General features: G+C 33.3%; 1 protein-coding gene across 2 annotated transcripts in view; it reads right to left on the bottom strand.

Annotated features, from left to right (window-relative positions):
• Nucleotides 1-14,102, bottom strand: part of LOC116425847 (metabotropic glycine receptor) — a 277,989-nt gene that overhangs the window by 144,067 nt on the left and 119,820 nt on the right. For both annotated transcript variants that reach the window (XR_012997961.1, XM_031974063.2), the window contains exon 5: nt 8,832-9,032. Coding sequence is in view for 1 of the 2 variants with exons in the window: in XM_031974063.2 (XP_031829923.1) it covers nt 8,832-9,032 (201 nt within the window). In the remaining variant the exon portion in view is untranslated. The remainder of the gene's footprint in view (nt 1-8,831; nt 9,033-14,102) is intronic.

The raw sequence follows: 14,102 nt of genomic DNA, 5'->3' as shown, positions 1-14,102 counted from the left end.
ATAAATAGTAGCAGTAATAACAATAATAATAAATAACAGTAACAACAATAATTAATGAATAATAACAACAATAATAAATAACAGTGATCACAATAATATACAATAATGACAATAACAATAAATAATAGTAACAAGAGTAATTAATAACAATGCCAACAACAATAAATAACAATCATTAATAATGATAAAATCTCATACAAAAAATCTATACTCGCAAGACCGATACTTCTATGCCGAATTTTCAGAAACTTTTTTGAAACAACTTTTTTTATCTTTTTTTTGTTTTAAACACCGCACCGTCAATTCAGAAAATCTGATCTTACAAATCTGATTGCAAGACGCAGGAAAGACGCGAGAATAAAATTCTTAATTTTTGCCGGAATAGCCGAGGGAGCGCGGCGAACAAAGTGGCATTTACGGCTTTCAAATTTCAATTTCGCCGGCGTCCTCTCGGTCGCGATGACCGTCATTACAGTTCGGGCAGGACGATTTTTTCAAAGACTCCCGTGGGCGACAGTGTTTCGCCACAGCTCGTAAATGCAAATTCTGGTTGAAAGGGGAGAAAAAGAGGAAACGCGAGAAAGCCATTTTCCTGAATTTTTGAGGGCAGCGTGGTCGCTCGTTCGAATGTGTAAAGTCACTGTCAAAAGTATCCGTTCACCTAGTTGCATAATGTGTTTCACGTATCTAACAAATGGTGACGGTAGGAAAAAATTTTCTTTTGGAAATGGTAAATGTATAGGAAACGTGAATGATACATATTGAATGTAGTGAATAGTGAATGTAATGGTAATACTCAGTATAATAATAAATAGTAAATGTAATAGTATAATAAATATAATAGTAAGTAGTAAATATAGTAGTAAACAGTGAATATAGTAGTAAATAGTAAATATAATAGTAAATAGTGAATATAGTAGTAAATAATAAATGTAGTAGTAAATAATAAATGCAATAGTAAATAATAAATATAATAGTAAATATGAAAAGTATCTATTTCGGTTAATAAGTATAATATATTTATTTGAAGCGCATAATAAAATAATACAATACAAGTGTATAATAAAAAATGAATAAACTGCAGTAATATTAATAGTTCCAATTATTAAGTTTACATTGTTATAAACGATGTCTCATATACTTTATGCCACTGTACATTTAATTAAGAAATTGTGTATGCTTTCTTAAAACGGAAATGTTAATTAATTTAGAAACATATATTACACAGTTAGATGACTACCATTGAGAGTAATTGTATGCAAACGATAGCATACAATAACTTCGTTGTTTGCTGGAGAAATGTAAAGAAAAGCTGTGGAAGGGGGAAATCTGTGAAGAAAGGTTGAAAGAAAGAGGTATTTCAATTTAATGAGACTTTTTACCGCCTCCTGCATTCTTCACAATCTCCGAGAAGAATGTTCACTTCGTTTCCTAAATTTTTTTGCATTTTTAATTATAAGAGTGCCACTCTTGGATACTTTTCACGTGTCAAATAAAGTTCTTCTGAGACTGGGGACTTTGGATTTGATTAAAAGTCGAGGGAGAACGGCGAGAATCAGGCGACGGAAAATGGAAAATTCATTGTAAACGAGAAACGATAATTTTTCACGTTGTCTGGAACATACGTATGTATAATAAATTTAATAACTTTACCTGCAAAGGGCTGTTTTTCACAATGAAACATCAAAAAGAAAAATGTAACAATCTACTAAAATTCTTATCTAACAAGATTTTCAAAAAACATTCACAAAAAGTTACTTAATTTAATAAATAATTGATCAATTTACTGATTTGAATGAATTGATTAATTTAGTTCTTTTCGAGCTTCGATTTTGGCTTATGTAAAGAGTAATACAAAATAATTTTCATAATTTATTTAATAAACGTACGAAGAAAATGATTGAAATAGTTAATTATTCATTAATTAAAGGTTGAAATAGTGTTTCCAGGGAAAACGAGGTTTGGGAAAGTGGAGGATGTTTCACGGGTTAAATAATGACCGGAAACCGTGGAAGATTCGGCTGTCGAGAGTTCGCAAACGATCAACTCCCGTAATCCTGATCGCTCGGCATCGAAATCTTATCAGCGCTGACGTCGTAGTGAAACTCCGTAAACCTGACGGTGACTCGGGGTTCTGTCTTTGGGCGATTCGTGTAATAAATTTCCGTAACAACTCGCGCCGGTAGTTGGTAGGAAGTGCCTGGGAGCTTAGGTTTCGGGCCGTTTCCGGTTAATTAAAGGGAATTTATTAACCTGCGGCGGTGCTGTGCGAGCATCGACAATGTGACTCGAAAGCCAACGCGACTCCTTCTTCGGATTCGGGGTCATTATGCAAAGTTTGCGAAACCTAACCTCAAAATTGAAAAATAAGCTTTAAAGATAATTCTGGATTTTTTTGTAATGTTTGGGTTAAGTAGAAATTTGGAATAAAATTAAGTGAAAAAGTATGCGATGATTTTTGGAGAGGGTTGAATTTATTTTTGAACCAGTGGAATTTTTGACAAGTAGATAATTGATTATGGGAATCTAACCTCAAAATTGAAGAATGAGGTTTAGGGATAATTCTGGATTTTTTGTGTAATGTTTGGGTTAAGTAGAAATTTGGAATAAAGTTAAGTGAAAAAATATGTAACAGATTTTTATGAAGGTTTAATTTATCTTTAAACTAATTGAATTTTTATTGGGTGAATCAAGGGTTATTGAAACTTAACCTTAAAGCTAAAGAATGCAAAAAAAAGAAATATATATACACTAGTCGTAACATAGAAAAATGTATAATAGAATTACTTAAAGAATCCAGTGAATATTTATTCTCAATCTAATAAAACTTTTACTAAGTGAATTCTTTGTTATAGAAACATAACCTTAAACCCAAACAAAGTTTTCGAATTGTAAATTTCATACTTTACATTTACATAAACATACAAAAAAACCTATAAAACGTTCAACCTATTTTCAAACTAATCTCCAATTTAACCAAATTTATAACCAATCAATTATTTTGTAGGAACCTACCTTCGAAATGAAATAATATTACGAAATTACTGATGTCACACACAATATCCACAACAAAGGAGAATATATAATTACAAAAAGGAAACAGAATAAATACCAGTAACTCGCTGTGAAAAGAACTTAAAAATCCCCGGAGTTATGAGAAAACAATGCACCAACGTTCCGCAGTTAATTTCCGGCGCAGGGCAGCCTTTCATACAGGAAAACCGTTATTTTCCGCGTCCCTGGAAAAATGCGCCGCTCGAAACGAACAATTAGCGAGGCACGCGGAGGCGACACGCTCGAAAATGCGTTTGTCTTTTCAATTGCGCCCTGATGATTGGATCCGCGTTCTCTGGGATCGCAGGATTCGTTAATTCCCAATTGGTCGGAACGGAATGACAAACAGTGTTCAGCAAAAGTTATTTAAAGCAACGTATAAATTCCATCTGATCAGTATTCACGAATAATTCATAATTAATACACTCATCAAATACAAATAATAAATAAATTGAATATATTCTTAATCGATTATATATTATCTTTAATAACTTTTTTCCAAACTTACATATAATAACATAAGCATAAAATTATTCATTTATTATTGTTCACAGATTAAATAAACCCTTTGGCACACGAAAAGAAAAGGAATACACCACAAGATATAGACAGAAAATTTAAAAAGAAATATAAAACATACAAAGAATAATATAAACCATATAAAAAAGATCATATTGTCAATTGAATTTGCAAATATGAATAAGGAAATACGAATACTAAATAACAAATGAAATAGTAACAAACGCGTTGGGTTTTTAATGAAGAATGACAATTTTATTAAATACACAAAATAAGCTATAATCTGAATATATCAGAATAACAAAATTGTTAGCTGAACAATAAATAAAATACAATCTGTTAATATGAAATACAAAATATAAAATAAAATATACAAAATACAATCTGTTACATATCTCGACGTATTTATAAAAGTGTTATTATTTATTAAAAACACATTTGTTACTGTTTCATTTGTTATTTATTATTCCTATTCATATTAGCATTCAATTATTTCTATAGAAATGTATTTTCTAATAAAGTGTTAATAAGAAGAAATTCAATAAATATACATTACTTACTCATTATGGCTAGTGAAATGAAATTTTATTCGAACAGTGCTGAACATCGACGTCGATTCTTTCACTCAAAGTACAGCGCGAACCCTTTACGTGGATTTCTAATGAACCTCATTCGCTCGGGAACAATTTCGCGACTCATTTCCGCGGCTGGGTCGCGCGCGGATTTTTTGGAATTGCAGTTTTCCGCGGCGTGATGGAAAGTGGCATTTTCCTGCGGTCTGGCTATTAAGTTGGGAATATTTGACGGTGTGCAGTGTCCTATTTTTCTTCGGTTTTTTATTTTCCAGAGAGGGGATGCGGAGGAGTGTTCCGCTTGAAACACTCGGATAATGCGAAATTTTTGTGCTTTCGAGGGTGCGTTGGATAAAATGTGAGTTTACGAGAGTTTATAGTGTTCGTATGAATATTCAGCGAATATTAAGCGTCACGTTATGCTAAAGGAATTTTTGGGAAATATTTGTTCAGCGACTTTTAACGGACTAAAGCTTCGCTTAATGGAAAATAATGTAGGGCTACTCTGCTGTAAAACGAGGAAACCATGTTCTGGGATTATGTAATATTGGGATGAATTAAATACTTTAGAACTTGTTATGAGTTATGGTTATGGTTGTTATGGTTAAAGTATGAAATGAGTGGTTAACGAAACTTCCGGGAATTTTGAATTTAATTCTGAATGTAATAGAAAATAATTTGCTACTGAGGCAATGAAAATTTATTTTTAGTAATTTGAAAATAGGAATTAAGAAGAGGAGCTTCAAAATTAGGAATCAATGTGAGTTCATATTTAAGCTTAATATATTTTATTTAATTGATTTGTTTTTTAAATAAAAGAAAATTGTAGAGAACAGTGCGATATAGATTTGATTATGGATATGACAGAAGTCAATTTACTGAGGGCCTAGCAAAAAATAATTCTTAGTAATTTGAAGATAGAAATTAAAGAAACAAGATTGAAAACTACATACTATGAACGGAAATTTAAATATTGTGAATTAAGTTTACTATACTTTATTCGACTGCGTCCAATGTTTGGGAAATTCAAGGTAATGCAAGAAAATTTGCATCCTGAAATCGTGTAGAGTATAACAGAAGCCAATTTAGTGTCAATTTAACGAAAATTAAATTCCAATAATTGAAACATATAAATGGAAATTGATATATTGTAAATAAAATGTATTAGATTTCATTTTATTGTGTTCATTATTTGGGAAATTCAAGGCATTGAATTTGAAACCTGAAATCGAGCACAGTATAACGGAAGCCAATTTGGTGCCAATCAGACAAATATTAATTTCTATTACTTTTAATATGTAAATGGAAAAAGTAAAATCGAAAAATAGAAATTTAAATACTGTAAATTAAATTTATTATACTTCATTCAGTGGTGTTTAATATTTGGAAAACACAAACTATTTAATTTGCATCTTCGAATCAATACAGCATAAGAAAAATCATTTCACTCTGAATGCAACAATAATTAATGTCCATTAATAAAAAAACAGGTCAAGAAAATAAGCTTGAAATCTAGATACTATAAACAAAAATATAAATATTGTAAATTAAATTCACTATGCTTCATTCAATATCCAACATTTGGGAAGCCCAAGGCATTCAATATGCATCTTCGAATTAATACAACATAAAAGAAGCCATTGTACTTTGAATGCAACAAAAATTAATGTCCATTAATCAAGAAACAGAGATAAAGAAAATAAGCTTAAAAACTAGATACTATAAACATAAATATAAATATTGTAAATTAAATTCACTATGCTTCATTCAATATCCAACATTTGGGAAGCCCAAGGCATTCAATTTGCATCTTCGAATCGAGGGCAGTATTTACTGGTGACCGTCGAGGAGGGTCAAGAAATCACACTCGAAGTTGAACCGGTAATTCGAGCCACCGAGACATCGCGTGGCATTGATTACCATTGAAAACTACACCCAAACTTCCCGACGTGGACGCGAAAGCTGCATCGAGGAAACACGAGACGAACGGACCGAACCTCAACCCCTTGCTTCCTGGCGTGGAATTGCGATGACGGTCCGTCTCGTCTCTCGGACTTCAAATTAATTAATTTCGAACAGTCCCAAGGGAAGGCACTTATTCTCCTATCGAAACTTTCGGAATGACTCGTCGCCGATGTAAACTTCTTCGAGTGAGATTAAAACGCTCCGGTTCTTTTCAATGGTCTATAGAATGCCTTTGTTGGAAGGGATCAGTGCACTTCGAAAGATTACTGATAATGTAATTATGTAATTATACGAGGTTATTGTATAATTATATAATGTTAGTATAGGATGGTAATAATTAGAATTAGTCTAGAAAATAATATTAATAATCACACCTGCAACAACAATAATAATAATGGCAACGACAATAATAACAACAATAATAATAATAACAATAATAATAGTAATATTATTGTATAAGGAAGATAAAAAGAAATTGGTTAAATTTGATAATTAATGAGTTAAACTACAATAAATATTTGGGAACTCTCTAGGGAAAATTTATTAATTGAAATATTCGTATTCATATAAATTTCAAATGATTTGAATCTATTATAGTCATTACTAATGAAATATAATTGGGTTAAAGTAAATAATAAGTGAACGTGGGATGATCGTAAATAGAATATATATTTTAAATCCTTAAAGGCAAATGTTGAATCGATGTTTCTCTATGTATAATGAACTCAAAACTGTATTAATATATTTGAGTAATAAACAATCTATGAAAAATGGTTGCAATGATAATATAAAAAGGAATAAACCAAATAACGTGATTCAAAACTGAAGAATACTGAAAAGCGAAATAAATTTCACAAATATTTAATTTATAATAAAATAGCTTCTAATTTATAATAAAATTTTCAGATTCACATAATTGTGCTTTGCAAAAAGATTCAAGGGAGTTCCAGTCAAAGACACACACCGTCCAGAATAGAATTCCCAACGATTCGATCGTGAAATATTCGAGCGACTCAAAACAGAATTTCCACGTGTCCGGGAAGCAGCTTAAACCTTTAAGTTTCCACCGTGTAACGGACGCAAATTGAAATAGAATATCTATAAATACACTTTAGCATTAATTCCCAAGAGGGAATCCGATGTTAATGTTTCCTTTGGTATATGCATGCAATTCGCGTCGACTCATTCCCGAGATTGTGTCAACGCATTATACAATATCCAACAAAGGATGTCGCGAAACGTACGAGCATAATTTTCGGGGCGGATCGGCCACGTTGGACCAACAAACAGGGTTCGTATAAACACTGTTTCCTATCTGAGCTTTTCCTTTGAAGTTCGGTATCGGATATTCACATCTACCGCGTTAACTAAATGTGTACTGTATCAATAGAATCTTCTCTCTTGTTTTCCCACGTTTAATATCCTGCCTTTGCGACGAGTTACTCGTTAACACTAAAAATACACATTTCTTTTTTTCGCGATTATTGACCCTTTGCACTACATAGGCGCCTCTCAGTCCCCATTTGATTTGGTAGAGCAAAATTACGAAGTATAACATATAATGTCAAGTTTCGTAAGATACATTAATACGTGAAATATTAAAATGAAACAACCTCTTTCTTTAATTTTTGTACGATTTCTCGTTAAATTAGTCTCATGAAATGTTGACTATATTTCATCAGAAGGTGTATTGGGTATTTTTGGTAGAAATCTGTTGGAGTGCAAAGGGTTAAAAAAATAGATGCTCCTCTGGGAGTTATTAAAGAAATTGATTTGGCAATATGCAAATTGAATAACGAATCAATTAAAGTCTCAATAGATGCACTCTTGAAGTTTCTATAGAGAAGTTTCAAAAAGTCAATTTCAGTGCTTGGTAGTTCTAGTGTTAACCCTTTGAACTCTGTAGGCTCCAATATTGCACCAGTTATAATATTAAATATTTTAATGAATCTTAAAGAAACTACCCTAAAATTATTCGATCTTTCAAACATCCGAATTCTGTATTAACAAGGAAAATAAAAGATCGAAGGAATGTTATAGCATTTCTAGTTTTCGCTAGGAATACTATAAAAATTTGTTTATTACACTCTGCATTCTGCTTTCGTTTCTATTTTCACTGTGAGAAAAATTGATCATTTGATTTGTTTAATTGCTTCGGTACATTCAATGTTAATAATATAATATTAATTAAACATTAATTTTAACCCATTGAGTGCCACGTTAAATTTTCGTACATTTTCGAGAAATACCAGACTATTTGAAAGATGCATGATTATAAATAAAAATGTATATTTCACAAATAATAATAGAAAAAGTACAAAAATAATTTATATTTCATAAATAAAAAAAATGGAGTTCATACAATTTTTACACAATACTAAAAACATGTTAGACTCCCTTTATTACTAATCAAATCAAGAAGAATCTTTTCGCAAGTGCATGAACAACCGATATATCGCTGTTTGCTACTCAAAGGGTTAATATCAACAGAATATTATAAACCATTGTGAGTTCGAGTCGAATGATTTTCTAACTTCAACAAGGCTGCAAATACCCAAAGGCAAATATTTCAATGAATCGAATCAAACGCCTCGTTTTTTCGAATGTGACAAAAGCTCGGGCAAAGCAACGAGCTTGTTTGTCGATTCGAGTACATCTATTACCGGCGTAATTCGAGAAGCGTGAGTAACATTGACAATCGATCAACCAGTGTCCACGTACCTTGACGTTCCCGTACTTCCAGGTAAACAGAACGACAGCGGGCAAACAGGCGATGACGCAGCATTCCAGAATCAGGATCGCCGTCCTCATCAGCCAGTTCAAGGACACGACGCACGGCGAGTCATCCTCGCAGGACTCGCAGCCCTCCGCGCAAGGAAGACACTCGAACACGCCGTCCACGTCGTATTGGCTCTCCTCCCCCTGGCGACAGTAGCAAACACATGGTCGGTGATTGCTGATCTTGGTAATACAACATAGAGGAATTCAGATGAATTTTGAAATCGAGATTTTACAATAAATCCAGATCGATGAATATTTTTCTAAAAGTCTTGCGTTCATGTTATCGATTAATATATTAATATCAGTTGAATTTTCTACAATTGTTAAATTAATGTTATTGATTAATGTACTAATATCAGTTGAATTTTTTATAATCGTTGCATTAATGTTATTAATTAGTATAATAAATCAGCTCATTTTTCTAAAACTCTAATCTAACGACACATTTTTATTTTACAGTACTTTTATTAATTAATATGTTAGTATCAGATAAAAATGTTTCATTGGATTAGAGGTTTAGAGAATTAATTGTTGACTGATCTATGCCAATATTAATATTGTGAACTTCATATAATAACGGCTGCAGTATTATAAAATTAAACACGATGTAAAATATTGCTGACCTAACGAAACTCTTATGATTATCAATCTTAATCCTAACCTAAACCGAACAAAAGTCTTTAACACGTCCGCTACTAGCGCTTATTTCGGCGACAGACTCCTCATTTATAATTCTTTTCTTCAATCCAATAAATCTTCTAAACAAGATATTAGCATAATGAAGTATAACAAACATAATGTCGTAGTTGTAAATTAATCCTATAGATATTGTTATTAGAAATTATAAATTTCCTTCTCATTATGTAAAATATAGGATTACGGCGGTCACAAATATGTGACGCTGCTAGCGAACGTGTGAAGGAATAGACACCTAAGATGAATCCCAAGTTTCATTCCTTCCCCATCGTCAAACCACCCCAAGCAAAGACCCAACTTCCAAAGATCCAAGATCCACCATTTTCATTCACAAATTAATCAACAAAGTGTTCGCATCTTCGAACCCGAAGCAACCGACAGGAAACGCCGGAAGATCATCATCCCTCGAAGCCTCGGAAGATCCACTCTACCAGTCCCAGCTCCCGAACTCTATCCCGTCTCGAGAAGACCATCAAGCACCTACAAGCCTTTAAATAATAGCTACCCGCCGGAGTTAGCTACACGAGTCCTCTATTCACCAGACAAAGGCAACGTCTTCAAAGTGACTCGGAAGTTTTCGAAAGGGATTTTAACTCAACACACACCCCCGCCGCTTCTTAACTACCATTGTCCCGGATCGCGCCAGCTCAAACACCGTTGTCCGCCATCCTGGAATAATCGCGTAAGCCCAGATCATTTATCAAGTTTCGATGCTGTTAATCCCATCCCGCGCTCGTAATTCAGGCTGGCCGACGGTCGGGTTCATTAACGTCCGACCGCATGAAACGCCATTAAAAGGAATATTGGCCCGGAAACAAATTTCCCTGCTCCTACCCTCCCCTCCCCTCCCCCCTGCCCAACCCCGTGCCTGCGTCCCCCTACTGGCCCGAACGCCCTGTGAAATGTCCCGTTGTTCACGTATAACGGGCTAACGATGCAGGACAACTTATCCGGCGACGGGTATCATAGCGCTCCCGGGAAATCCCGGCGACTACAAATCACGACGTCGTAAATCGTATTCACGATCGGACTTAAGTTCCAGCGGATTTATCGCGGGCACAAATCACGGAGGCCGGGCGCGTTATGGTTCGGGATATTAGAGGCGACGAAACACGGCCGGGCTGCGGCGCGGGCCACCGCGTGTCACGGAGCGCACGGTGAATCTTCGCGGCCGAGAATGATGCGATCGAGTCTATTGTCGGCTGGATTCGGGATTTCGAGTGGCGTTCCGTCGATTTATTTCTGTTTCATCGGGTTTCGTGATCGGTGAGCGTGGATGCTAAGAGGTGTTGGAGTAAATGCTTTTTTTTTAGATGGGGCGCTGGGGATTAGTGGTATTAACTCTTTGCGGACGAACGTGGGCATTTTGCCGGAATCAAACTTCTATGTTTGGAGTAACAAATTACAAACAAATGATTTATTCGAACAGTAAGAAATCGGTACACAATTTTATTATTCTCTACGGTTTAAGCATTGAATGTTTAATTTAGCAGAATCTGCAGAAGGTTTCCTATACTTTCAACAATCTTCGTCCGCAAAGGGTTAACCCTTCCGAAGATTCTTTGGAACGTCGATTGTCGATTCGAGCATTTCAATGAAACCTTCAATAGATGAAGCTAGATTATATGTTAATTTCTTAAACAATAGAAAAAACAGAAACTACGTCTCTTACTATCCGAGTAATTAACATGTTCAATGCCGTGGCGGTCACTAGTGACAACCAAAGCGAATTACTATGGTTCACTCAATTAAACGATGACCATTTGATAATATTTCTATGTTTTAAATAATGCTACCTAACGCGGTGGCATTCAGGTGGACGAACATGCAATAACGATAATGCAATTCAATCGAATGATTCGATATTCGACTTTTTCCATTTCATGTATCTTGCTGTATGAAATCGTACAGCATTCAACGTATTAAATCATTTTTTGTGAGTCTCAGTCACCATTAGATTCGATACAGCAAAACTATCGTTTTATATATAATTAATAATTTTATTATAATTAATTTATACACGTATTCTCATTTGTTAGTTTCGAAGAATGTAGTTTATATTTCACTGAAAAATGTTACACTTTTCTAGGAAAGAACTTTCGAGTGGAAAGGGTTAACCCAAATTTCTTCCGTATTTTTTCCTCGATAACTCTGTATTATTGCGATATTTTATTTGAAATGCATTTTAAAACATGGATAATTTGTAGAGAGCAGTGAAAACGATTCTTCTTGCTAATAATATTGAAGATAACATAATAATTTATAGTGATAAATAATTATGATAATAAGAAATTAATATATCTTTTCAATTCAGATACTAATAATTATTTACAGAAATAAATATTGAAGTATTATTATATTTGTTTCATAATATTATGTACTACATTAATAATGAAATAGTATAATAATAGTAATATTGTTTATTGTTAGATTATAATTAACGTAAAGGGTAGTTTCTGATTTTACCGATTTAGTTTGTTTAGAGTTCATTTTGTATTCGTCAATTGTAATTTAAATGTTTGCGAATTTTTATTGTAGCTTGTACTTATTCTGTACAAGATACTGTAGAGTATTTTATAGGAAAAACATTTTTTGAATAATTTATGATAATATTGTAAAGATCAATGATAATGTAGAGGGTTGAGAAGGGATCAATACTTTTTTTATGGACAAATTCAAATCTGATACATCATTTTATGATGCGAGGGACACTGTTGGAGCTTCCCCAACCTTTATAGATAACAGTTTCAGTATAACGACCCTAACTTTTATTAGAAGACTGGGAGAAAGTTTCAAAGTATCCGTGTTCCTCATTCGGACTTCACTTTACCTTAAGTACTTTACGAGAACGTGGGAAAACTGTTAAATTCTCCAAAAAAACGATGTTGAAATTTAATCAATTTATTGTTCGAAAAACAAACCATTGTAAACCAAAGATTCCAGTAAAATAACAATTGTTTTCCATTCTCAAATTTAAGGGTTGCGTCTACTTCCCAAAGAACAAAAGCATCTCACATATTCCTTCAAGCACACCATAATTAATAATTACAAAAAGAAATTTCCTAAAAGCCAAAACGCACTAAAATATATTACAATTTATTATAATTAAATTTTTATTTTCATCACCTTTTATACTTCACATTAATAAAATTAACACTTAATTTGATCATCAGCTCCAATGAAATGTAACACCAGCAAATCCAGAGATTAAAAGAAGAATAGTTTTGCATAACAAATCCATAAATTAAAAAAAATATTTTCTATTAAACAGTTCCAGAAGTTAAAAATAAATTGTCTAACTATACAAATGAGACAACTTACAAGGTAAGGTATCGAACTTGGAAATTCGAAGTATTATGAAACTTTGTGTGTGAATAGAGTAAGTCAAGCGTAATACACTGCAATTTATTTTCGTGCAGTACTTCACATTGATGGGATGGAACCACCCCTTGAAAAAATTGAAAATTTTTCTTCCACGTGGATTAGTTTGAAAATGGTAAAACATAGTGAAAAAAGTTTAAACAAAAAATAAATTGCTCTCTCCCGCTTATAAAACTGCAAAATGATTTGGTGGGGATATTTCTAAAAATTAAGAAAGAATTTATTTTGAAATTTTATAGATGTGAAAGAACAATATATATTTTTCATTGAAACTTTTTTCCCCCATATGGTATCATTTTCAAACTAATCCTCGAGAAAGAAAAATTTACATTTCTTTAAAGGATTGGTTTCACCCCTTCAATGTGGAATTCCGCACAAAAACAAATTGCAATATATTAACACTAAACCTACCGAGCAGATAAATTGACTTTTCGAAGCTCCTCTATAGCAACTTCAATAATACATCTATCGAAACTGTAATTGATTTATAAATTCAATTCTCTTACTATCAAATCAATTTCTTGAATAATTTCTCAAAAGAAACATCTGTTACCATTTTAACCAGTGAAATCTGGAATTTAGTTGGAAAAAGCTCTAGTTCTGCGCGCAATAAAATAACAAAATGGAGCGTGTACTCGTCGAGCGCAGGACGAATGCACGTAGAGTACATTTTAATGAAAGATCAAAGCGAAAGAAAGAAGAATTACATGTTTATGTGCAAAAATAAAGAATTCAGAATTCTGCAAAGAATGAAAGAATTAGTATCATGCCAAGCTTTACGATGACGTGTATACTCGTCAAATACAGTTAACTGGTTAATTATTGCAAAATTAAGAAATCAATGGGTCATTTCGACTAGTAGTCTAGTAGTTTAAGTGTTAATCCCAACTTAATCTACTTCCACGCGTTTCATAATATTCCGAACTTCCGAGTTCGATATTTCCTTGCCACGCCGATTCAAAATGGTCACTGCTATTTTATCCTCACACTAACAACACCCCTCCCCTACTTACAACACTCACGTGCATTATAATGGCACCTACGGTCGCATTGTTTCACTTTATTGCCCCATTTCTTGTCCCAGACTTGCCCCCGTGCTCGCGCCGTCGCCCGGTCTAATTGCCGCGTGTTTCA

Source organism: Nomia melanderi, chromosome 2, assembly GCF_051020985.1.
Source record: "Nomia melanderi isolate GNS246 chromosome 2, iyNomMela1, whole genome shotgun sequence".
In the NCBI taxonomy this organism is placed as follows: Eukaryota; Metazoa; Arthropoda; class Insecta; order Hymenoptera; family Halictidae; genus Nomia; species Nomia melanderi.
This window is presented reverse-complemented; position numbering and strand designations above follow the sequence as displayed.